The sequence below is a fragment of the Colobus angolensis genome, unplaced genomic scaffold (assembly GCF_000951035.1).
Source record: "Colobus angolensis palliatus isolate OR3802 unplaced genomic scaffold, Cang.pa_1.0 Scaffold75, whole genome shotgun sequence".
Lineage (NCBI taxonomy): Eukaryota > Metazoa > Chordata > Mammalia > Primates > Cercopithecidae > Colobus > Colobus angolensis.
The window spans coordinates 9,085,703-9,112,733 of record NW_012121265.1 but is presented as its reverse complement, the minus strand read 5'-3'; the positions used below and the strand labels follow the sequence as shown (position 1 = coordinate 9,112,733).

Below are 27,031 nucleotides of genomic sequence, written 5' to 3'. Positions count from 1 at the left end.
GGCCTCCCGAAGTCCTGGGATTACAGGCATGAGCCATCGTGCCCAGTCCCAGCTAATTTTTGTATTTTTAGTACAGACAGCGTTTCACCATGTTGGTCAGGCTGGTCTCGAACTCCTGACCTCGTGATCTGCCCACCTCAGCCTCCCAAAGTGCTGGGATTACAGGCATGAGCCACTGCACCAGGCCGACCTTGTCTCTATTTTCTAAAATAATCTGATTTTAATGTGGCTAGATATAAATCATATCACAGTTGGATTTGGAAGTTTGGGTTTTATTCCTAACTTTGATGGGAAGCCATTTTAAGCAGAAGGATGATTTTAAAAGACCACTATATTTTCTGTGTGAAGAATGAACTGGGAGATTTCATAGTACTATTAACAAAAATAGAATAGTCCAGAGTTGGGGATCTCGTTTGGCTTGGGAAATGGAGGAGGTTCAACTTTGGGCATGCTCCATTTGGATTGCCAAGACATTGCAGCAGTTGGAAATGCAGTCAGCTTAGGAGAAACACTTGGCGGATAGACATAGAGAAGTAGTACTCAAAGCGTGGACATTGATTAAATAATCATACAAGAGGGTATGGGCTGACAAAAGATTCCAAAGAGAAAACCTCAAAAGTTCAAAGAGGAAGACTAGTCAGAGAAGACAGAAATAGTAAAAGAAGCTGCCCTGCAAGTGTCCTGGATTCCATGGCGGGGACAAGGAGCTACAGGAGACCTTGGCCTGCTGACTGAAATGTGCAAAGGCACGGCAGGAGGAAAGCCGTGTGCCACTGTTCGGAGGTCAGGAAATAGCAACCAGTTGCCTGAAATACTTAACGTTGTGTTGTGAAAAGTGGAAGTTAAAGTTGGAAAGTTACGGGGAGAGTAGGAGACAGGTTAATGACTGACTCTAAAATTTTGTCAGAAATTATACTATTTTGTGTGGCTTATATATTAAAACTATTCAAATTACTTCAAAACATCTCAAAATTAAAAGGTTTTACATTGAAATATTCTCTTTAAAAGTTCTTGCTCATATTCTCAGGTTAAAAGCAGTGCTTTGGAAAACTCAATGGCTTTATGCATAATGAATTTACAAAGAAAGGGGCTACAGTCGAGGACAAGAATGAGGCTTATTGCAGGGCATGAGTTAAGGGCTGAACTCAAGTGTGGACAACGAGGGACCTTATGAAGAAAAGAGTCATGGAATGTGGTGGCAAATTATATATGGTAACCCAGGAGAGGTTAAGAGGTAGAGGTTACTTAGAGTTTGAGCCTACAGGAATGGTAGTATCAACATTAGAAGCAAAGTAAGGAGAAGAGAGAAGGTAAGAACAACCAGGAGAGAGAAGATAAAATCACCTTTAGACCCTTTTAATTTTGATGTTGTTGTGTTGTAGGCAGTAAGAAATAGCAGGCTAGGCTGGGCACGGTGGCTCATGCCTATAATCGTAGCACTTTGGGAGGCCAAGGCAGGCAGATCACTGGAGGCCAGGAGTTCAAGACCAGCCTGGGCAACATAGTGAGACCCCGTCTCCACTAAAAAATTAAAAAATTAGCCAGGTATGGCAGCGTGCCCTGTAGTCGTAGCTACTCAGGAGGCTGAGGTGGAAGGATTGCTTGAGCCTAGGAGTTCAAGGCTGCAGTGAACCATGATCACACCACTGCACTGCAGCCCGGGTGACAGAGTGAGACCCTGCCTCTTTAAAAAAAAAAAAAAAGGCTGGGGCCAGGCACAGTGGCCTAGGCCTATAATCTCACCACTTTGGGAGGCCAAGGCGGGTGGATCATCTATCATCTGAGGTCGGGAGTTAGAGACCACCCTGACCAACAAGGAAAAACCCCATCTCTACTAAAACGACTAAATTAGCTGGTCATGGTGACATATGCCTGTAATGCCAGCTACTCAGGAGGCTGAGGCAGGAAAATCACTTTGAACCCGGGAGGCGGAGGTTGCGGTGAACTGAGATCGCACCATTGCACTCCAGCCTGGATAACAAGGGCAAAACTCCATCTCAAAAAAAAAAAGGCTGGAAAATGGGGGAGGAGGACCTGATCATAACTGAAGACCAGGGAGTGAGTCGTCTACACAAAAATAACAGTAGGGAGGCTCGAGAGTCTGTAATGTTTTTGCAGGGAAATGTAAAATGAGAAAGAACATAGTGGAGGACTGAGCTTTGGGAAAGAGCCACAGTTGAGCAAAGGGAACAGATGAACTTGGGAGAAAAGCAGGTGGACAAGGAACAAGAGATCTGAGATAGTATCACATGGGCCTCGAGAAGAGTTCTAGGAATGAGGCAGTGTAAATTGTGTCAAGCTGTAAAAAGGTCAAGGAGAATGAAGACTGAGCAAAAGTTGAACTTGGGTAACAGTTGAACTTGGCAATTAGATCATTAGAGACCTTCAAGATCTTCAGTAGGACAGAAATCATACTACTATTTGCATGCATTATTTTCCATCTCAAATTTTTTTGTGTGTTTGAATAGAAGTTGAGATAATAGAAAAGTAGCTTTCTGTTGAGGTCTTTTCATCATAAAACTAGCAATAACCTCAGTATTTAACAGTTTTACCCTTGGAGATCTATGTAACCATTTTTCCCCAGTGGTGTGAACCTTTGATATACTCACTCCTTAGCAAGCACTAGATGAAGCTGCTTTTACTAAGCAATCAAAGATAGCTGATACTTATTTTTACTCTCAGTGTACCTCTCTGAAGGAGAATAAGCTAATAAAATATTGTATGGGCTGATAAATTTCAGATTATTATATACAAGGCTGGGATACTCCCAGATGCAGGCTACTTCCTGGCAACTAATTTCCAGGTAAGGGATTGCATGACTTTTATCTCTCTCCACATTTTTTGCTCTTTTAGGTCTTGGCATGGTCACACCTATCAATGACCTTCCTGGTGCAGATACATCCTCATATGTGAAGGGAGAAAAACTTACTCGCTGTAAACTTGCCAGCCTGTACAGACTTGTAGACTTGTTTGGATGGGCACACCTGGCAAATACCTATATCTCAGTGAGTTCTTCAGCTTTCAGTTCCTTTCTGAAAAAATTCCAACTAGCAGGCAACTATACTTTTCTTACCTTTACCTGGAAGTCCAGTTTTCAGACTTATTCTCTAAACCTAGTATGCTAGATCGCAGCCAAATACTGATTTACATCTTATTCCCAAGGGAGAGGCTACAGTTCCCCCACCTTTCTTCTCCCCTTACTGTGTTGTTCCTTTGGTTCAGACCAAGTGTAGAATCTATCCAGGAAGAAATCCTTCTGTCAAAATCGTCCCTCTCCATGATAATTATGTCTGAGCATCAGTGGCTTTATAAGCATTTGAGGCAAGGAAGATAGAGGAAGTCAGGGAAGTTTCCTCCCTGGTCTTTATTTTTTAAATATATTCTTTCCATTCACCATCATATTTTTATTTTGCCACACTTGGAAAAAGATGCTATTTGGAAGCAAAAGAGTATTAAAATACTGTACAATGGAAATGGTATAGATGCAGTCCACAAAGAACCTTTCTTCCTTTCCACCTTCCATCTTTATTTCCTAGGAAGAGATACTGTTTGCTTTCCTTTGCCCATTTTGCCTTAACTTCCAAGTTATAAATTAAGGTTATAATCATTACCATATTGGCTTGAATAATATTAGTGTTTATTTTCCATGAATGTAGCTGGCCCTAAATAATCTTAGAGCCCCAAAATAGCACTTTTATAAGTCTAGTAAATAAGAAACTAAAGTCAGAATTTTTTAGCAAGTACTTGAGGGAAACTTAAGGAGTTTCATGTTGTAGACCTTGAATTTTTGCTTTGTTGGGTTTTTTTTTCCTGATCTCTCACAATTATTCATTGTAAATATATTTGTAGTCATGTTTCCACTGCAAAATATGGACCACTTCATAATAATTCCCTGTTTTTTTTGTTTTTTTCCAGGTAAGAATAAGTAAGGAGCAAGACCACATTATAATAATTCCCAGAGGCCTATCTTTTTCTGAAGCTACAGCCTCCAATTTGGTATAATTTTCCATTCCTGTGTTGCTTTTTCTGAGCTTTCTTCTGCTTTTCTGACAGTTTCTAGCTTTTAGTACAGGACAGAATAAGAAGGTATGGATGGAAAAACATTTACTGGTGAACAGTGAAGGGAATTTGAACTATGTTGTTGTTTTAAAGAAAAGTTTTAGAGAGTAGTGTAATTGAAGAGACTAATAAATGAGTTGGTCTTATCAGTTATCTATATTTTGAAGGGAATCTTGATTTTTTTTCCACCTATACACTCAGAAATTTGTCTTAAAAAAAAAAACACACACACACACGGCCAGGCACGGTGGCTCACGCCTGTAATCCCAGCACTTTGGGAGGCTGAGGCAGGTGGATCACGAGGTCAGGAGTTCAAGACCAGTCTGGCCAACATGGTGAAACCCCATTTTTACTAAAGGTAGAAAAAATTAGCTGGGTGTGGTGGCACACACCTGTAATCCCAGCTACTCGGGAGGCTGAGGCAGGAGAATCGCTTGAACCCATGAGGCAGAGGATGCAGTGAGCCAAGCACTCCAGCCTGGGCGACAGGGTAAGACTCCGTCTTAAAAACACACACACACTATTCATAGCTAGATTTAAACAAAGTTCAGTCGGTATGAATAGGATCTGACCTTCTTTTTTTTTTTGAGACGGAGTCTTTCTCTGTTGCCCGGGCTGGAGTGCAGTGGCCGGATCTCAGCTCACTGCAAGCTCCGCCTCCCGGGTTTATGCCATTCTCCTGCCTCAGCCTCTGGAGTAGCTGGGACTACAGCGCCTGCCACCTCGCCCGGCTATTTTTTTTTTTTTTTTGTATTTTTAGTAGAGATGGGGTTTCACCGTGTTAGCCAGGATAGTCTCGATCTCGTGACCTCGTGATCCGCCCGTCTCCGCCTCCCAAAGTGCTGGGATTACAGGCTTGAGCCACCGCGCCTGGCCTGACCTTCTTAGTATTTTATCTTTTCCATGACTGTACTCCTAGCCACTGTCATCAGCTTACAGAGTGACAGGAGCTACCTTGGTTCTGGGTGCTTGCTGTAATGTTAGCAAATAGAAGTTTTCTAGCCAATTCTATACATGTCGGACTTGTTCAGACCTCCAATGAAGAGCTTAAGTTTCTCAGTTTCTTGGAAACTACTTCTTGCCAAGTACTAAGTTTTGTTGCACCTGTTTTATAAATAAAGTTTTATGGGAACAAAGCTATACCTGCTAACTTACAGATTGTTTATAGCTACTTTTGTACTGCAGCTGCAGATTTGAATAATTGCAGCAGAGGCCCACGAAGTCCAAAATGTTTACTATCTGGCCTTTTACAAAAAGGTTTGCTACCCCCAGGTTTAGTTTGTGAAACACAAACTTTGATACATATGTACCAGTTAAATATGTTTTTCTGATTTTTTCCAGGTAAAAGTCAATATAATAGGAGAAGTGGTTGACCAGGGAAGTACCAATTTGAAAATTGACCATACAGGATTCAGTCCCCATGCTGCAATCTATTCAACACGTCCTGATGTTAAGTGTGTGATACACATCCATACCCTTGCAACAGCAGCTGTAAGTCAATGAAAGGCCAAAACTGACAGTGACTCTGGAAGATGTATTATTTTTGTGGCTTTCTCAACAGGATGCTTTACTATCTGCTTTTCAAAATCATATTTGATATGATAATCTGCATAACCAGAAAGTGAAAGGCCCTTGGGACCAAATGCTACCATTCTAGGAAACAACTGGAGAAATAGCATTTGAATTTTACAGCTAACCAGTTTGAAAATTGGGTCATTGAGTTTTTTTGGAGCAAAACTTCTTTCATAATATTTGACACAGCATTTAAGTTGAGTTGTATTCCCTAAGTCCTTTGTGTGTGTGTGTGTGTGTGTGTGTGTGTGTGTAAGAAACAAAGTGGGAAGTGAAGAACGTGGAAAGTGGGCTGCAATGGTGAACACAGTGAATAGGCCAGTGCTTTCCTGACCTGACCAGACAATCAGGTTCCTATGAAAATGTATTTAGTAACCAAATGTGTTATCTTGGTATGGGCCAAACCAAATAGGTATCCTCCATGAAATGTGGGATCCTTCCCATTTCTCAAGAGTCTCTTATTCTGGGAGATGTTGCCTATTATGACTACCAAGGGTCACTTGAAGAACAGGAGGAGAGAATTCAACTGCAGAAAGTTCTGGGGCCAAGTTGTAAGGTATGTAGTAGAGTTTGTCTAAAGAGCTATTTTTGTTGCTGCTGCTGTTGATGAAAACAGTGTGAGCTATGCCAGTTATTTCAAGTGATTGCTGTGGGCATTCTATTTTAGGTGCTGGTACTCAGGAATCATGGTGTGGTTGCACTTGGAGAAACAATTGAGGAGGCTTTTCATTATATTTTTAATGTGCAGCTAGCCTGTGAGATTCAGGTAGGAAACATTATTCCCCTTTTTAATTCTTTGTTGTTTGCTTGTTTAGTTGGATTTTGTGTACTTATTTCCAAATACATATTAGTTAGTGGCTTTTTGTCTTTTAAGAGAAGTTCTGCTCTCCTTATATAGAGAGGGTTGTCAACTCAGTTATCTCTTGAATTGAAAATAGGAGTAAAGGAAATTAAAATTTTCTCACACACAATCTAAGGGCCCCATAAACATCATTATCCCTACAGTCCTGCTTTTTAAGTTAGTACAATTGCATATTTCTCTGTTTTCACCCTCTAGTGATGGTGCTAATTAAGAAACAAAAACAGCTGCAAATCAAGAATCAAATGTGTTGTGGTCACTTTTGTAAAAAGTTTAACTAGGGCCAGAAGTTTTATGAAATTGCAGTTTTCAACAATTCCACAACCTCATTATGATGAGAGGTTGGATATTTATTAACCACTTTTTTCCATCAGAGATGCTGAATGTATTTAAAGGCCCTAATTTTCTCTTTAAATCAAGCAGATTTGGCTGGGCGTGGTGGCTCACACCTGTAATCCCAGCACTTTGGGAGGCTGAGGCGGGTGGATCACCTTAGGTCAATAGTTCGAGACCAGCCTGACCAACATGGAGAAACCCCATCTCTACTAAAATACAAAATTAGCAGGTGCCTGTAATCCCAGCCATTCGGGAGGCGGAGGTTGCAGTGAGCCGAGATCACGCCATTGTACTCCAGCCTGGGCAACAAGAGCAAGTCTCCGTCTCAATAAATAAACAAACAAATAAATAAAGCAGATTCTCATGAAGCAAATGGTAATAATCTTAATTTATTGGAAGGGCCACAAGAAACAGGGAGAAAAAACAACAACAAAACCTTTTTTTAGCAACATTAACTTGTCCTAACAATCAACTTCTTTTTTGCTTTGATGGCCTCTCCTCCTCTTGTCAAATGGGGCTATGAAAAACTTAATTAAATTAAGATAATGAGCCGATGGCTTCTGCCTAAATATCTTTAAATTCAAAGTACGATGTTTTTGTATTCCCTTAAAATTATAACTTTTAGCAAAAGTATTAACTGGATAACCCTGGGAAAACTTCAAGAAAAGAAATTTAAAATTTGGCAACAGATTTCAGTTGCTTAAAATATATTAAGAGATATGGCTCTAAATGTATTTTCCATCAGGGAGGATCAGAGTCTTGGAAGGTTTCTTTTTCAGATAGGTGGAAAAGATACTTCAGCTGTCTGCTGGCACATGTCTTGTCTTTGTTGTTAGTAGCCTGAGCAAGTATTATAGATATTTGTCAAATTGAAATTGTACCTTTTTGAAAGTAAAATACTCATTACAGTCTTTATAGTTTTGTATCTCTGTATATTTTACCATTGATTACAGGTGCAGGCCCTAGCAGGGGCAGGTGGAGTGGACAATCTCCACGTACTGGACTTTCAGAAGTATAAAGCTTTCACTTACACTATAGCAGCGTCTGGTGGAGGAGGTGTGAATATGGTTTCCCATCAAAAATGGAAGGTTGGCGAAATTGAGTTTGAAGGGCTTATGAGGACTCTGGACAACTTGGTAGGTTGCAAAATTGAAATAAAACTTGGATTTAATGTCTTCAGATTCAAGAGCAGATGCTTCCATTTTTGTAGAACATGCTCCATACTCCTCCAGAAGCTGAGTTTGGCCCTAGGAAAGCATTTCAGTGTGATTTAACCACACCTTTGAGAATTAAACAGAACTTACAAATGTCGGTTTTTGTTTTTTTTTTTTTTTGAGAGGGAGTCTCGCTCTGTCACCCAGGCTGGAGTGCAGTGGCCGGATCTCAGCTCACTGCAAGCTCCGCCTCCCAGGTTCACGCCATTCTCCTGCCTCAGCCTCCCGAGTAGCTGGGACTACAGGCGCCCGCCACGTCGCCCGGCTAGTTTTTTGTATTTTTTAGTAGAGAAGGGTTTCACCGTGTTAGCCAGGATGGTCTCGATCTCCTGACCTCGTGATCTACCCGTCTCGGCTTCCCAAAGTGTTTTTTTTTTGTATTTTTTAGTAGAGAAGGGTTTCACCGTGTTAGCCAGGATGGTCTCGATCTCCTGACCTCGTGATCTACCCGTCTCGGCTTCCCAAAGTGCTGGGATTACAGGCTTGAGCCACCGCGCCCGGCCTGGTTGTTTTTTTTTTTTTTTTCAAGATTACAATATATTGTTATTAACCATAGTCACCATAGTACAATATAACTCTTGAACTTTTTCCTCCTGTCTAACTGAAATTTTGTATCCTTTGATCAACATCTCCCCACCCCCACTTCCTAGGAACCACTATTCTACTCTACTTTTATGAGTTCAACTTTTGTTGTTGTTGTTGCTGTTGTTGTTGTTGGAGGCAGGATCTTGCTTGGAGTGCCGTAACACAATCAGGGCTCACTTGCAGCCTCAACCTGCTGGGCTCAAACCATTCTTCCACCTCAGCCTCCTGTGTAGCTGGGACCATTGGTGTGTGCCACCATGCCTGGCTAATATTTTTTTAACTTTTTGAGATTCTGTATATAAGTGAGATCATGGGGGTATTTGTCTTTCTGTGCCTGGTTTATTTCATTTAATATAATGTCCTCTAGGTTCATCCATGTTGTCACATTTGACAGAATTTCTTTTTTAAAGCTGAATAGTATTCCATTGTGTTATATGTACTACATTGATATCCCATCCATCAGTGGACACTTAGGATGATTCCATATCTTGGCTATTGTGAATAATGGTGTACCTAACATGAGAGTGCAGATACCTCTTTGACATACTGCTTACATTTCCTTTGGATATATATCTGGTAGTGAGACTGCTGGGTCATATGGTAGTTTTATTTTTAATTGTATGAGGAACCTCTGTACTGTTTTCCCCAATGGCTGTACTAATTTATATTGCTACTGACAGTGTGCAAAGGGTCCCTTTCTCCCTACATTCTAACGCTTGTCTTTCATCTTTTTTATAGTAGCGATTCTAACAGATAGGACATGATATCTCATGCTTTAATTTGCATTTTCTTGATTAGTGATGTTTTAATATACTTGTCGACCATTTGTATGTCTTCTTTTGAGAAATGTTTATTCAGATCCTTTGCCCAATTTTTAATTGGATTCTTTTCTTGCTATTTTTTGAGTTCCCTATATATTTTGGATAGTAACCCCTTAAAAGATGTATGGTTTGGCAAATGTTATCTTAGATTTTACTCTCTTCTGTGAAGGCTCAGAAGGCTGACTGCCTTCAGACCTAGGAACAAAGACTTAAATGAGCACTGAGATTTGCTTCCCAGAAACAGTTTTATAGGTAGAAAAGCACTTCTGGTCAGCAACTTAAAACTGTTCCTTTGTCAGGAACAGTTGTGTGAGTGGAAATTGCAGTATCAGCTGTAATAAGCTTTAACTAGGTCTTGAAATTTGCATAATTTCAACTCTAGTGTTACATGAGTTATATGGTGTTTGGAAGGATGCTTTTTTCTTTGTTTTTCAGCAGAGGAGTCTTTTAAATCATTTGTATAAGGAATTAGGATCCAAATGCTGTTGTTGATACACGTTTGATGCTTCAAATGTGGTTTTTCCCTCCCTTAGGGGTATAGAACAGGCTATGCTTACAGGCATCCTCTCATTCGAGAGAAGCCTAGGCACAAGAGTGATGTGGAAATCCCAGCAACTGTGACTGCCTTTTCCTTTGAAGATGATATGGTGCCACTCTCTCCTCTCAAATACATGGCACAGAGGCAACAGCGTGAAAAAACAAGATGGCTGAACTCACCAAATACTTACATGAAAGTGAATGTGCCTGAGGAGTCTCGGAACGGAGAAACCAGTCCCCGAACCAAAATCACGGTATGCCAGTATTTTACGTAGTTTGCCTTTACTAAATATTTTGCCTAGTTACTCAAGAATTGAATGTTCTATATTGAAAATATTTGGAAAATAAAATAATATTAAAAGTATTACTGTCACTTATCTGGCTTTAACTTTGTGCAAGGCACTCTTCTAAGTGCCATACACAGATCATATCATTTAATTCTCCTAATATGAATGATGCTGTTTTTCTGTCTGTTTTATAGATGAGAAAACCAAGGCAAAAAGGGTTAATTAATCATGTTTTAATGGTAAACTCGGGATTTGCATGAAGACAGTCTGACTCTTGAGCCCAGTTCTTGCCCACTACATGGTACTGCTTTGTAGTTTCTGTTAAACTACACCAGTAGTTTAATTCACCAGTGAATTAAAACTATAAAAGTTATCAACACCTAATTGTACCAAAGCTGCATGAATCACTGCACATACATCTACCCTTAGGCAAGATCTTGTAGGGTAGTGAAATGGCTTCTTTTATCTTTTTCAGAATTTTGCATTAGATTTGGTTTGGTTTGGTTTGGTTTTGGAGTGCATATCACCAAACATTCTCTAGGTCAAGCTTGTCCAATCCATGGCCTAGGATGGCTTTGGATGCAGCTCAACACAAATTTGTAAACTTTATTAAAACATTATGAGAATTTTTTGTGATTTTTTTTTTAAGCTAATCAGCTGTCGTTAGTGTTAGTGTATTTTATATGTGTCCCAAGACAGTTCTTCTTCCAGCGTGGCCCAGGGAAGTCAAAAGATTGGACACCACAGCTCTAGATATTCAGAATTAGTTCATCTTATATAAACTAATGGCATTCAATATGAAAATACCTAGGCATCAGAATGTCTTTTCTGTAGTCTGTAAGATTTCTTGCCTCCCAGTAAAAGAACATAAACTCATTGGTTTCTCAGAATTCATTTTGTTGACAGAGATTGATGGTTAGCCATCACTAATCTTGATCGAGATCTGCTTTCTTTAAGGATTATAATACGAGGTAAATGAAAAGAATTATGTAAGCTCCTTCCAACCCCATGGTTCTATTTTGCTATTATATACCAGATTATCCCCATTATAAAATGCTGATTAGGGCTTGGCCTTTTGTGTCAGCCAAAAATAAAAAGTGAAGTCTGATAAACTAAATCTTAAGATATTTCTTAAGGTTTTTTTTTTTTTTGGTTTTTTTGTTGTTGTTTTTTTTGACTTCTTGGCCATATTCATCTGACTTCTGTCTTCAATGCAGAAGACAGAACACTGAATGTGAGTGAATGTGAGATCATGCTCTCTGTGCTTGAAGTAGTTTCAGCATCGTGTTTGCACTTGACAAGAGGAGAAAGTTTAATTAGCAGTATAATTGAATATTTGTGTGAATCGTAATGGCATTTATTTTTTAAGTGAATGCTGATTTTTAGCCTTTTGTAACTAGTATAAGATGAAACTAATTCACCACTAAGATATTTCTGAGTGAAATTATTTAAACATTGGCAATGCCCCTCTTGAGACTATAAGCAGTTATCTGGCAGTCTACTAATATTTTCTTAACACAAAGCTTCATTTTAGAAAAATTTTTTATTCTTTAGTGGATGAAAGCGGAAGACGCATCTAAAGTTAGTGGTGGAACACCTATCAAAATTGAAGATCCAAATCAGTTTGTTCCTTTAAACACAAACCCGAACGAGGTACTAGAAAAGAGAAATAAGGTAAGACATGGTCTTCTATAGCCAGGGGAGATATTTTAATTGTTTTATGTTTAAATCACAAGTGATTGAATCTGGTTAATGCCACACTTAGAAGTTTGAATACAGAAGTATTTGTAATTTAATTCAGTATAATTTTAGCTTATATTGAATGCCTCCAGCTCTGTGCTAGTAATTGGTGAACAGGCTACATGGAGAAGATATATTAAACATATTTCTGCCTTGAGAGAACCCTGCTATTAGGGGAAAATGCAGTTCTCTAACAACCTAAGACGAAAGGAAATCACTTGCCAGAAGAGTAGAGGAGACTAATACGAGCTGTTAGGATGGTAAAAGAGGTCTTCATGAAGGTGGGAATGGAAGAGACTCTCACTCTGGAAATGTCAAGTAGTAAGCTTTTATGAAAAGATAAAACAAAGGTCATCTGCATAGTTGCCCTCAAGAAATTTGTATTGAATTGTTTTTCAATTCAGATTCGGGAACAAAATCGATATGACTTGAAAACAGCAGGACCACAATCTCAATTGCTTGCTGGAATTGTTGTGGATAAGCCACCTCCTGTAAGTTTATGAAGCAATATGATCTTTTTTTTTGATCTACCACATTAATTTCATTGATTTTTAAACAAAAAAATTTATTTTTACTAAGGTTAATGTAAGCACAAAAAGTCAACCCACAAGATTTAAAATGCCACCCATAATTCCCAGTTTCCAGGTACAGCGACTTTGTTCTTTTCATTGCTTCTAATGTTACTTTGATGTTTCCAGTAAGTTAGTTGAGATGAGGTCTTACTCTGTTGCCCAGGATAGTCGTGAACACCTGGCCTCAGGTGATCCTCCAGCCTTGACCTCCTGGAGTATCGGGATTACAGGTATAAACCACTGCTCCTGGTCCTACTTTGACGTTTCTAAAGAGCATCTTCTGCTTTTTCTTAATCTATGAGTTTTAGACCTGGACTATTTTTCACCAAATCTGTGTTACCCATTATAAGAAATACCATTGTTATATATGTCACTAAAAGAGAAAAAACATGGCCAATTATAATTGTAGGAAGCCATAAGATGATTCCCAATTTCACAGATGGAAAAAGCTCATCTTAGAATTAATGAAATATTTTTGAAAGATGGGGATTTATCCTGTTTATATAATGCTTCCCTTTTTCCCTCTCTCCATTCTCCCAGTAAGGACACATCAGTTTTTTTCGTGTGTGTGTGCTAGATCAGCTTTCATTATTTATATTACTACATGTTTGCTGCTGAGCCAGGTAGTATTTCCTTTCTTACATAAGTTACCCCTCCCTCCCCTCACCTTGCCTTTTTGTCATTGGCTTATTATTTGGGGTACATTGGCTTAGTTCTTCCCAAACTTTTTAACAGAATTATAAAGTCCAAGCTGGGCTTGGTGGCTCATGCCTGTAATCCCAGCACTTTGGGAGGCCGAGGCAGGCAGATCACGAGGTCAAGAGATCAAGACCATCCTAGCCAACATGGTGAAACCCTGTCTTTACTGAAAATAAAAAAATTAGCTGAGCATGGTGGCATGCACCTGTAGTCCCAGATACTCAGGAGGCTGAGGCAGGAGAATCGCTCGAACCCGGGAGGTGGAGGTTGCAGTGAGCCAAGATTGCGCCACTGCACTCCAGCCTGGTGACAGAGCGAGACTCCGTCTCAAAAAAAATTAAAAATAACATAAAATCCGTCCTAGTATTATTTTCCATGTGGTGAAAGGCAACAGGTAATCTCTCTGTTCCAGCCCCTCTTCATTCTGATCCAGATCTAAATTGGTTGCTCTCAGGCCAGCTGCACAGGTTCATTTGGAGGATTCCTGTGCTGCTGATCTACATTATATTTCATTTCCTGTACCTTGTGTCTTCTGCTTTCTTGATTTCCTCCTTTACCATAGAACATACCCTCAGCTTTCTGAGAAAAGGATACATAGGCAGTAATAGTCTGAAATGCCTTTATTCTACCTTCAAATGTGCATATAATGGACATAGAATAGTTTAGAAAAATTTTCCCTTGAAATATGAAAAGCATCATTCTGTCCCCTATTTTATTGTTGAAGTAGGAAGGCATTGGAATTCCTGAACTTTTGTTTAGGTGTTTTTTTGTTTTTTTGTTTTTGTTTTTGTTTTGCTTTTAGACCTTTTCTGCATACCTGCTGTTCTGAAATTTTATGATTGTGTGCGTCATAGATCTCTTTTTGGTCTTTTTTGTAAGTAATTAGTAACCCTTTTCAATCTACAGCGTCATATCCTTCAGTTCTGGGAGTTTTTATTAAGTGTTTCTTCAAGAGTGTTTTCTTCCCTTTTCTTTTTCTGCCGGTATATTATGTTAGTTTGAATGTTGGGCCTCTTTGAGCTTCTGATTTTTTTCTTTTCTCTCCTACTTGCTGTACCTTTATCTTTGTATCCTACTTTCTGGGAGACCTTCCTGATGTTTTCTAACCCTTTTAATTTTTTATTTTGATGTTAACTTTTTTTATTTATTTTATCTTATTTATTTTTATTTATTTATTTTTTTGAGATGGAGCCTCGCACTGTTGCCCAGGCTGGAGCTCAGTGGTGCAGTCTTGGCTCACTGCAAGCTCCACCTCCTGGGTTCACGCCACTCTCCTGCTTCAGCCTCCTGAGTAGGTGGGACTACAGGGCGCCTGTCACCACACCCGGCTAATTTTTTTTTATTTTTAGTAGAGACAGGGTTTCACTGTGTCAGCCAGGATGGTTTTGATCTCCTGACCTAGTGATCCACCTGCCTCAGCCTCCCAAAGTGCTGGGGTTACAGGCCTGAGCCGCCTCGCCCAGCCAACTTTTTTTATTTTTAGGAGTTCGTATTCCGTGAATGTTCCTTTTTAACAACATCCTAATCTTTACACTTTCTCTTATTGCTCTAAGGGTATCAATTTTAAATTTTCTTTATTTGCCTTTGTCTATTCTGAGTTGGATATGTCTGTTTATATGGAAGAATGAGACATTAAAGCCTATCAGAAGCTCTGAATATATACAGAGCTCGGGGATTGGTGAGCTTCACTGTAGGGTGATTGGATGTGGACCAGGTTGTTTCTCTGGGGAATCCCCAAACATTATTCTCTGTAATTCTTTTATCTGGGACTATTTCGTTTATCTGGAAAAGAACTCCAGTCTCCTGCCAGTTTCCAACCGTCATTCTAGGAGCCTGCAACTGTATTTTGTGTCCCCTAGTTAGTTTTTCTTTCTTAAGCCTCTGATCTTCTGCAGAGATGAGAGAGAGGGAAATGTTTTGCTCTGTGGAATAGGGAAGGGAACCTGGGAATCTGTTTCTTACTCAGACTTTTAACTTGTTTCTCTCTTTTCACCTTTTCCTTACCACCACCTTCTATGGTACCTATTGCCTGTAGTTTCTGGGCCTTACCAGACCTCTTCAGGGCAAATAAGCATGCTTCTCATTTGCATCCTTTTTTTCAGGACTGAGGCTTCAACTTTCCCAGCTCTGCTACCTGCTGTTCCACTTGCATTCCATCTTCCAAAAATATGTTAACATTTCTCATCCTTTGTTGTTTCCTCTCACATTCTTTTGTCCTTAAGGGTTTTTTTTTTTTTTTTCTTTTTTCTATTCCTTTACTATCATTTTAGTGGGGTTTTGGGAGGGATGAAAAATAAATATATGGGTTCCATATGCCAAGTGCAACTGAAATTCTTATTATTTCTTTTCCTGGAGAAAACACTTATAAGCTTATTTTCGTAACAAATTTAAAGAACTACTTTTGGTACAGTTTCATTTCTGTAAGCCTTTTTTAGAAAGGTCTTTCAAATGCAGCAGTTCTTTTTTTTTTTCAAGTTTTTTTTTTATGTGAAGCTTATTAAAACTTGGCATAATGGTTTTTAAAAATTATTATAAAATTTACTTATATAGGCTTATTGAGGAAATATCACTGGCAATTTTAGTCAATTGGATCAGTAGTTTAAGAGTATTAATCTTACAAGAACATTTTAAACAAAGCATGTTACCTTGCATTTCTTAGGATTGTTGTGAAATAAGGCTTCACAAGCATCATATGCGAATTTGTGTGTATGTAGATGGATGGATGGATAGATATATAAATAAAACTCTTGGTAATGAATCTATTTTTATTTTTTCTCTGTAAGACTATGCAATTTGAAGATGATGATCATGGCCCACCAGCTCCTCCTAACCCATTTAGTCATCTCACAGAAGAAGAACTTGAAGAGTATAAGAAGACAATCGAACGTAAACAACAAGGCTTAGAAGGTTAGTTAATCTTTACATTCAGTGTGGCTGGGCGTCGTGGCTCACGCCTGTAATGCCAGCACTTTGGGAGACCAAGGCAGGCAGATTGCTTGAGGTCAGGAGTTTGAGACCAGCCTGGCCAACATGGTGAAACCCCGTCCCTGTTAAAAAATACAAAAAATTAGCCAGGCATAGTAGTGCATGCCTGTAGTCCTAGCTACTCAGGAGGCTGAGGCAGGAGAATCACTTGAACCTGGAAGGCAGAGGTTGCAGTGAGCCGAGATCGCACCACTGCATTCTAGCCTAGGCGGCAGAGAGAGACCCCGTCTCAAAAAAAAAAGAAAAAGAAAACAATCTGAATGCTACTGTTTTATAATAAAATCTTCTAGAAAGTGAGATTCCCAGATGAGTAAAGAATTACTAGCCAAAGTAGATGTAGATAAATTAATGGATTTATACATTTCATAAGTATGTGGCTTTTTAACTCTCTTAATTTTAAATAATTACAGAGTGATAAGTATGTAGTTTTGATGCTTTGTAAAATCTCTATTTCTGGTTATCTCAAGGTGCTAACAGTGTCACTTCAAAATTTAAAACTAACTGCTAAAATTTTGATGTGACTTTCCTTAAGCACACGGACACTCTAGTAGGTTGAGTTTTCTAGCTTTGGAACCCTTAGTAAGTAGATTGTTAGGATTATATTTAAGATTTGTTAATGAAAACATCTTAAACAATTGACTACTAGCTCCCTTTTTCTCTAGAATAAGAGATTCTTCCTAGGAGGGGTTCTCTATCTTGAGTCTTTGGATAAACTTCAGGCAGTCCATGAGCCACCTAAAAAATATATGCTTAATTGTTTAAGATACACATTTAGGGAGGGGAGGGTTCGGGGTCAGGAACGAAGCCTGTCACCCAAAAAGAGGGTTAAGAGCCTCTGCTTTAGAGCATCCACAACATGCAGTTGAAATTTTTATGCAAAGCAAAACAAGCCAATAGTTAATGAATTTTTGTCTATGTTAGATATCATGTAGGAAGAACTAATGACATCTTGATCATCCGAGGAACAGTTTTTTGTGCCTTTGTCACAAAAGGGAGTCATCCTGACTCATTAATGTAATTATACTAAATTTTCTAAGGGTATTATTGAATTTGTTCACTCTAACATAAAGTTGGGAGCTTTCTCTGTTTTTCATATTTTGTAAAATGTCCCTCTTTAATCTCTTGTTTTTTGAAAGCCTAAAGATGCCAGGTAACAAATGTTGCACTCTAGAACCATCGCCTTTTTTATATAACTTTCTAAGTAGTTTCTTCCACATTTATTATGACTTATGAATTAGCTCAGTAACATTGCTCTGACAAGAATCACAAATTAAATATTGTTCAAAAATTCCATGAAGCATTCTGCCTCATTAATGTAGCATCATTGGTGAGACTTTATAATTCTTTTCATCTGGCTGCACAGTATGCTTTGGTTTTCTAATGCTAGCAAAAGCTACATGCAACATATCATTTGCCTGGGCTGCCAGTAGCTGTGCCTCTTTTGTAACCTGTATATAAAATAACTATTAGCAGCCAGAAATGTTAACACATTAACCTCCTCTTAATGTATAATTATGGATATATGGGATAACTGTTAGCATGCTCAGCTCACTGCTGAAGAATTTATCATCTCTGTGTTTGCGGGCATTTGATATATGCACTAACTTCCCTAAAATCATATGCTGCTTTATTTTTGTTTTGCATGGCTTTTAACTAAACTCTTATCCAACAGATGCTGAGCAGGAATTACTCTCAGATGATGCTTCATCTGTTTCACAAATTCAGTCTCAAACTCAGTCACCGCAAAATGTCCCTGAAAAATTAGAAGGTACTCAATGTAATTTCCCTCATAGCATTCACTGAGTTAGTCTTGAGTCTGTGCCTCTGTGTTTTGTTTTCATGTGAGGATGTTGAACACCTCATCACAGTAAGTTTTCCATATTTTACTTAAATCTCCCAATAATTGCATATTTTATATCATTAAAAATGGGGCACTACTTTTGCTCAACATTTATATTGATTTACCTTAATCTGAATTTTGGCAACTCATAGTTCTTAAGAATTTGTGGAATTAAAATAAACATCTCCCAATCAACAGCATGAAATATTTTTCAGTATTGATTGCCAAATGATCCCAAAACTAAAGAAAAATATGTTGTCTTCCTCATTTATGCTGATTTGATTTACAATGAAACTGTCATTTCATCTAATTGGGATTATCTAGCTTTTGCTCTTTGCTTTAACAACTTTGTTCCTTTCCCCTTTATATCATTAAAGAAAATTAGCTTCTTGGTAATAAATTACAGTTTATTAAAATAATAATCTGTCTTCATGGGAATTAAAGTAATGCCTTATTACATTGCTAAAACATTTCAGTTTTGTAAAGTAAAGCAAAAATGTTAAGTATGTAAAATAACTCCCAAAAAACCCTCCCCTTTCGTAGAAAACCATGAGCTGTTTTCCAAGAGCTTCATCTCCATGGAAGTACCTGTTATGGTAGTAAATGGCAAGGATGATATGCATGATGTTGAAGATGAGCTTGCTAAGCGAGTAAGTAGGTTAACCACAAGTACAACCATAGAAAACATCGAGATTACTATTAAGTCTCCAGAGAAAATCGAAGAAGTCCTGTCACCTGAAGGCTCCCCTTCAAAATCGCCAACCAAGAAAAAGAAGAAATTCCGCACTCCTTCTTTTCTGAAAAAGAACAAAAAAAAGGAGAAAGTTGAGGCCTAAATAAAGTCTTTTTATAATTATTATTATAACAATGTGACATTGCACATTTAAATACCACATTTAAGTTGATCATTAATATGCAATGGTAGATCAGATTGGGGAATGTAGCAAACTGGACTTGAAGAACTGGAAAGAGGTTTTACAAAATAAAAACTTTCAGATTCATCTCTCATTTTATATGTCCAAAAATGGCTTTGAATTTTAAGCAATTACTAGTTTTAATTAGCTCTGCCCTCATGAAGTATTATTATAATTCACCGTAAACAGATATCTGTCTGAATTCCTTCAGGCCTTCTCTATAATATCTGTTAGAAAGAAATTGCCAGTGAGCAAGTGAGAATTTTTATTTCTCAATACTTGCTTCACTTGGTTAATCAGATTATAATTTTTTATCATGATTATTGACTATATTTTTGGAGTCCCATTGTTTCAATGGGCATTAACAGAATGCTTTAAAAGCTTCTAAGACAAGAATCTATAGCATTAGTATACACTGGCACATAATTTTTTAAAAAGTTTTAAGAAAAGATTCATTTGGAATTTTATTCACAGTATAAAATTTCCTCACCTGAAGTAACTTTGTTTGCCAAAAAAGTTGTTTTAATAAACTATAATTTTTGAAAACTTCCTTTTTTATTAGTTTAGAAAGCCCCTTATTTTTCAACAAAGGGGATTTTGTACACATAACATGGGTTATTTAGTTTACTCTGGCAAAAAAAAAAACAAAACAATTTTTGTATGTTGATGTTTGTATACCATTCAGTATAAAAGTGTCCTAAGCATATTAGCCAGTCCTTTCACAGTAGAGCATACTTAAGGCTGCTTGGTACTGAGTATACTTAAATATAACTCAAGAATCCAGGGACCTGGTGTCAAAACAGGATTAGAGCATATAAAGGTACATCTAGATTCATATTTGAATCTTATACTGTATTTTTCTCTTAGTATTGCTAATGAGTAAAGAAAAGTCTCATAAGGTAGCCAAATGAAAAAGAATGAAGGGGAAAGTGAAAAATTAAGGGAACAAAAGATGGGATGTGAAAAGAAGAATTCTAGTTTGATAGTGACTCATATTCACGATAGGATACAAAGTATGATTTGTTGGAAACATGCCCCAAATTTCTGAAATTCTGCTTCTCTGCCAAAAGCAATGTCTTTCTTGCTTGATATTTGAGTTTTAAAAGGATCAAATCTTTCTAACCTTATGTATTTTTAGAGGGCAGCACTAGAAGAAATCAGCAGGTCTAATCCCACAAGTAAGAAAACTACCACTTCTTGATTTTTACAGATTTAAAAAAATCTTTTCAGTTAACTTTCTTTTTAATGTAAATACAAATTTAAACCTAGGCTTAATATAGGCTTTTCCCCTTTCACCCAAGTGATGTCAGTTTGATGCAAAATCAGTGATCCAGAATGATCAGTGGGTAAAAATAACTCAAAGTGTTTCTTGAGGGTGAGTTGGCATGCAAAAAATTACATTGATTACAGTGTGTTTTGGAGCTGGCTCTGTTTGACTACGTGCATATGATAATGCAGAGTTGAGCCAGAGCCTGGAAATGTCATTCTAGATCTCAATAACTACTGGAATCAGTGTTTTAATCTCTTGGTGGAAACTTTCAGTTGCTTAACTCTCTATCGGAAGATTTTTTTAATGTTCTACATCATTTATGTTGTATTACGATGTATGTAGAGACAGTAACCTGTGAACTATGCTTTTCCATAACTTTTTGAAAAAATATATATCTAAATGAATGCAATGTGCATAAATATTTTTTAAACACAACAGTGAACTATTGCACCTTTTGCTAATGCCTCTATTTACTTGCTTTGGCATAAAGAATGAGCCAATGAACCTCTGTGTCCTGTGGAAAAATGTATAAATGTTATCTGATATTGCTCTTAGATGTAATGCTAATTAATGTTAAATCACAAATAAACAGTATTTTAAATATACAGACTTGTATCATGAGGTTTCCATTCACAGGTAGTTACTTAAAGTTATTGATGCTTCTGAATAAAGAATATCCTGGTAAATATATTTTCAAATTAGTTGAAAATTATATATATACAAAACCTGTCTTGTTTCAGCATATGTTGGAGGAGATATTCCCTAAAAGACCTATTTTTGGTCTTGATAATAGGGTATGGTGGCCTGTATCAATGTAGAATAGATGTTGCAAGACATGTACCTCTCTCTTTTTTAATGTATTTGTTGTACAAATAACAGTGTAACAGAAAAACAGCAGAAAGAGTAAAAAATAGTTTACAATTTCACCACATTCACTTTTTTTTTTTTATTTTGAGACAGTCTCACTCTTGCCCAGTCTGGTGTGCAGTGGCACAAACTTGGTTCACTGCAGCCTCCTCCGCCTCCCAGGTTCAAGCAATTCTCCTGCCTCAGCCTGTCGAGTAGCTGGGACTGCAGGTGTGCGCCAGCATGCCCAGCTAATTTTTGTATTTTTAGTAGAGACAGAGTTTTGTCATGTTGGTCAGGCTGGTCCTGAACTCCTGACTTCAAACAGTCCACTTGCCTCGGCCTCCCAAAGTGCTGGGATTACAGGCGGTAAGCCACCGCGCCCAGCCTTCTTTCCTTTTTGAGATGGTTGCCCAGGCTGGAGTGCAGTGGTGTGATCGTAGCTCACTGCAACCTCAAACTCCTGGGCTCAAGTGATCTTCCTTCCTTAGCCTCCCAAGTAGCTTGGACTACAGGCATGCACCACCACACCCAGCTATTTGTTTTTTGTTTAGACAGGAACTCACCATGTTGTCCTGGATTCAAGTGATAATCTTGCCTCAGCCTTTCAAATCATTAGGATTATAGACATGAGCCACCACGCCTGGCCCATATTCACATTTTAAAAAATTATATTCCCTTCCAGCTGTTATCTAGTTGTGTATATATATGTATATATAGATAGATATAGATAGATATATAGTTATATATATATCATTTATATATAGGTGTTTTTTATATATTATGGTGTGAATGTAATTTTTCTGTTTTTTTCCTACTTAGATAACCCATCTAGAAGATTTTCAAACTAAATCTGTCATATGAATAATTTCTTGTGATTATTTTTCTACTTTGTTCTAAAAATACAGTACAAGAGGAGGATAACATGTTAATTGAGGGCTGTGGTTAATTGAAGTTTTTATTGTAATTACCCATTATAAAAATGAAGGGTTTGGTCAGAGAAAAATAGTCATAGTCTTGGGCATATTTAATTATTACCTTGGCTTGTAAATAACCCTGTGGTAAAAACTTGCTATTTTAGAAAGATGCTCATTTCAAAATTCCCTTTCATAAAGCAACAAAGACGATTATCTTCAGTTCTCACTTGAGAGTCAATATAGCACAAAAGTTAGCGTGTACCTTTTCTTCCATTGATTAGTATTTTCATTCAGCAGGGAATAAAAAGAAACTGATAAAATTTGTGACAGCATTGGCTTCTCTTAACATCAGGCCCCCTTTTTCCCCCACATAGGCAGAAAATACAAACTGATTATTCTTTTTCAAACTCAAGCGTGGTACATACACATATCCAAGTTGCAATCTTGGCCAAACTGGGATTTTGGAAAAAAGCAGTCTTGTTTGTGGCCACTAGAGGGAGTAATAGATCTAACAACCCAATGTTTCCAGTCCTTGCACTCAACTTCCCTATTTAGTCTGTAGGCACCATGTTTGTTGTGAAATACCCAGCACTTGAAAGAGAAGGCATTTCCTTTGTTGCTTCTTCGCCTCAGTAGATTGTTCTCGACTTTGTTTCCTTAAGGTCCCATTACAGATACCACCCACAGTGGAGAACACATAGAAAGTTGTTGTGTGCTCTCAGAGGCTGTAATAGGATGTGACACCTCAGAGTTTTCTTACCTGTGAGTGGCAAGATAATGCCTTCTTCAATAGTTGACATTTTTTTTTTTTTACCAAGGAGTTAACTGATAATATTTTTTGTTGATGCCTTCTGTGTACCAAACGTTAGGCTAAATGCTTTTCATATATGACTTCATTTGGCCTTCCCAGTATCCCAACAAAGTAGGTGATAATATCCCCATTTTGTAGATAATGAAACTAAGGCTTGTAGAAGATGAAAAGTAGGTGATAGGATTCCACCCATAGAGGTTCAGACTTCTGTAATTATGCCATCTGTGTGCCAGACCCTGTGTGGCTGCAGTACATCTTTGTAGAGGAAGAGGCAGTTATCTTTAGTTTGGACTGTAAGTCAAGCCATGGTGAACTTGTATTTTGATATAAGTAGATTTGGGATCAAACATTGACTTCTGCTTTGGAAGACTTTTTTCCCTAACAAATCACCTCAAGAATGAAGAAATTAGTGGATACCTGAGAAGCAGAAATGACCTGTGGTGGTGAGAGCATCCTTTAGGATAAAGAACCAGCTCTTTAATTTTCACCATGACACCTGGAAGACAAGATATCATAAATTTGCTTAAGGTGCAGCAGAGACTTGGGAAGAAGCCCTTTTTCTTCTTTTGATTTCCATTATTGGAAACAGGAGAGACATTCTAAGGAAAATGTTTTTAAAACCAGAAAAGGTAGCTTAATCTAGTTACAGAAGTCAATTTAAAGATCAGAAATATCCTGTATTTACAATTTTATTTAAATGAATGTAATTGAAGATGGTCTGTCTTGGAGAAAAACCTAATGTACAAGCCTTTTGGGGAAACTTGATAGAAAAAAACCCTGAATTTGCATACTGTTACTTTCAAAGGGGTTTCATTTCTAAGAGCTGACCATTAGGGGGCAATACTGGATCCAAATTTAGTTTTAGTTCATTGAAGGAACTCCTTTAAGTATCTGGGCTTGATTTAGAACTCTTTTGATTATGCATTGCTAGGTGCAGTCTAAGGTTGAGGAAAGTTTATAGATACCAGATTATTTGTTCCTTACAGCCTGGTTATCTTGTTCTGACTTTCTAAGAATTATCCTTCTGAGAGCTGGTGCTTACCTAATGTCATACATTTCATGGAGGAGGCTAAGCCCGGATGCAGGAAAAGGTCAAGTCTGCGTTTCATGCTTTTCATACCACAGCTTTCCCTGGAAACCCATCAGGGAATAACCTAGGAATAGATAAAATGGATAGGTACATTTTCTAAAGTTTACTGCAAATTGTGATGTTTAAAACTTTATTACAGGAACAGTTTAGAGAAACACATTGCAAGACCAAGCCTAATTAATATTTCTCAATAATTTCTAAAATTTCAAGTTTTTAGATGCTCCATGAGTCTTTACAGTATTGTCTCAAGTTGCTAATTTCTTTACTGTTGGAACCTCTAATTTAAATGCCATTTACACTTAAAGTGATAAACGGGCACATTTTGATACTCCTTCTGTAGCAAAAAAAAAAAGTTTTTTTATCCAGCAGAAAAATAAATGGATATATATCCAGTCCACAATTCTTTTTTATTTAACAAAAAGTTTAATATAAATTTACACATGACCCAATTTTTACATCATAGTAAAATAGGCCCTTTGGGGAGAGGTTGTGGATTTCTCTGCAAAACAGCCTTGATTTATACTCATCCCAAGGCTTCTAACATGATGCAATTTCCTCATATCACCATGAGGAATATCATTTTGTTACCCACTAGTTGCCATCTCCACACATCTATCAATCAAAAGATTCATAAAGGGATAAAATCCCTGCAATATTCCTTGGACATGTCTGCCACCAGTTAAATCCAACAATAATTCTTGTCTATAAATTTTTTCGACTCGGGAAGGAGATCCTTGCTCGTGATGTTGACTCCACGGACTCAGAGCTGCCGTGACACACAATTTTCACCCTCCTTCACCCTCCCGAAGTAGGCCTGGCTCACAATTATTTTTAAGGCCTGTATAATTTCTGGTTGGGTAAGTCTTTGTACTGAAGCTATGGTGAAGGGATTTTTCTTGTTGTTGTTTTGTTTGTTTGTTTTCCGAAATGGAGTCTCACTCTGTGCCCGGGCTGGAACGCAGTGGTGCAATCTCGGCTCACTGCAACCTCCGCCTTCTGGGTTCAAGCGATTCTCCCGCCTCAGCCTCCCAAGTAGCTGGGATTACAGGTGCCCACCACCACACCTGGCTAATTTTTGTATTTTTAGTAGAGATGGGGTTTCACCATGTTGTCCAGGCTGGTCTTGAACTCCTGACCTCAGGCGATCCACCTGCCTTGGCCTTCCAAAGTGCTGGGATTACAGGCGTGAGCCACCATGCCCAGCCTTTGAAAGTTACTAACTTGCCTTTTTGTTTCTAGATTTTGTTTTTACGCAAACAGTTTTGTCATTCTCCAGAGCCAGTCCTGACCTTGCTTCTGACGGTAAGAAAACCTCTCCAGTGCTATATGATTGCTGTCACTAGGCAAAATACTTGTTCCTTGCTAACCAACATGCTTTAATAGCATTGATTGTATTCATCTAATTTGAATGTGTATTGAAGAATATTAAGTTTCTGAGAAACTCTAGAATTTTTAAAAAAGTGTTTATGAAATGGCAGAATCAGTATGTAGTACAAACTTGCAGCACCAGATAAAAGGACTTACAGACAAGATTTTTCTCGTCTATTTATATTAGACTCACACTCAAAAAGCTGATAAATATGTGAGCCCTATAGAAAGACCATTGCAGAGTGTTATTTGGACTTCTTAGACCAAACAATGTCCCTTCAGATTGATATTTGGACTTGAAATTTTTTAGAAAACCTTGGATTTCCCAAAGCAATATAACATATCCTAGTAGATGGGGATGGAAATGAGGAAGTAGTACAGTTATAAAATGCAGGCTTTATTATCATTTTTTTCTTTGAGACAGAGTCTCACCGTCGCGCCCAGGCTGGAGTGCAGTGGCATGATCTCGGCTCACTACATCCTCCGCTTCCCGGGTTCAGGCGATTCTCCCACCTCAGTCTCCCAAGTAGCTGGGATTACAGATGCCCACCACCACACCCGGTTAATGTTTTGTATTTTTAGTAGAGACGAGTTTTCACCATATTGGCCAGGCTGGTCTCGAACTCCCGACAGGTGATCCACCTGCCTCGGCCCCCCCAAAGTGCTGGAATTACAGGTGTGAGCCACTGCACCCAGCAAAATGCAGGCCTTAAAAGGCAGACTCGGCCAGGTCCAAGTAATCCCAGCACATTGGGAGGCCGAGGCGGGCGGATCACGAGGTCAGGGGATTGAGACCATCTTGGTCACCATGGTGAAACCCCCCCTCTTCTAAAAATACAAAAATTAGCTAGGCATGGTGGTGCATGCCTGTAGTCCCAGCTACTCGGGAGGCTGAGGCATAAAAATCGCTTGAACCCAGGAGGCAGAGGTTGCAGTGAGCCAAGACTGTGCCACTGCACTCCAGCCTGGCAACAGAGAAAGACTCCATCTCAAAACAAACAAATAAACAAACAAAAAGGCAGGCTCTTTTGGATTTCCCTCTGGTACTCCTGACTTATCTTTCCTGGGTTTATAGAACAAATATAGTGACAGTCCCTAGCCTGGACCTGGAGCTACAGTGCTGCTAGACTCTTCTCAATGGTTTTCCGGTTGTGTTCTGTCCTTCCTTGACTATTTTCTTTCACAGACAGTGAAGATCTAAACTAACAGTTTTTTTCTCCAAAAGCAATAGCTTCTGAAGATTTTCACCAAGCAGGAGCTAGGGAGGAAGTAGTTGTTGCGTGCTATAACTCACCCCTTTCCTGTTGAGTAATGCTGTAGAGGTTGGATTCAGTGGCAACTGACATGCTAGACTTTGACTTCAGAGTAGATGAGCTCCTAGTTTTATGAGAGAACATGTAGATACAGCCAGCTTGTTGGCATGCACAGGCGATCTCTTCCAAAGGTGTTTGCTGAAATAAAGGTCATTTGAGGCTATCAGGACAACCAAGACTGTATCCCGAATATTATCTACTGGTCCACATCGCAGGGAGGGGGTAAGACTCACTGCACCCAGACATTTGGGTATCTTAAGCCTTGTAAATTATTTAGTTTAAAATATACTCTGTGATAATTGAGATGTTTTGGTTTTTAATTATTTTTAAAATAGTGTTTTACTTTAGAACATACTATGAAATTTTTTGGTATGTAAGTATAGTCATGTGTCTCCA

At 38.3% G+C, this 27,031-nt stretch overlaps 1 protein-coding gene across 8 annotated transcripts in view; it reads left to right on the top strand.

Moving 5' to 3' along the window:
* The window catches only part of ADD3 (adducin 3 (gamma)), a 151,208-nt gene extending 130,313 nt beyond the window's left edge, over positions 1-20,895 (top strand). For 6 of the 8 annotated variants that reach the window (XM_011927906.1, XM_011927911.1, XM_011927907.1 and 3 more), the window contains 12 exons: positions 2,854-3,005; positions 3,916-3,996; positions 5,401-5,550; positions 6,044-6,187; positions 6,299-6,397; positions 7,780-7,962; positions 9,980-10,237; positions 11,825-11,944; positions 12,415-12,501; positions 16,065-16,188; positions 17,939-18,034; positions 18,650-20,895. In XM_011927906.1, coding sequence (XP_011783296.1) covers positions 2,854-3,005; positions 3,916-3,996; positions 5,401-5,550; positions 6,044-6,187; positions 6,299-6,397; positions 7,780-7,962; positions 9,980-10,237; positions 11,825-11,944; positions 12,415-12,501; positions 16,065-16,188; positions 17,939-18,034; positions 18,650-18,942 — 1,787 coding nt within the window. In that variant the 3' untranslated portion in view covers positions 18,943-20,895. The remainder of the gene's footprint in view (positions 1-2,853; positions 3,006-3,915; positions 3,997-5,400; positions 5,551-6,043; positions 6,188-6,298; positions 6,398-7,779; positions 7,963-9,979; positions 10,238-11,824; positions 11,945-12,414; positions 12,502-16,064; positions 16,189-17,938; positions 18,035-18,649) is intronic. The other 2 variants (XM_011927910.1, XM_011927909.1) reach the window with 1 other exon arrangement.
* Positions 20,896-27,031: the final 6,136 nt, after the last annotated feature.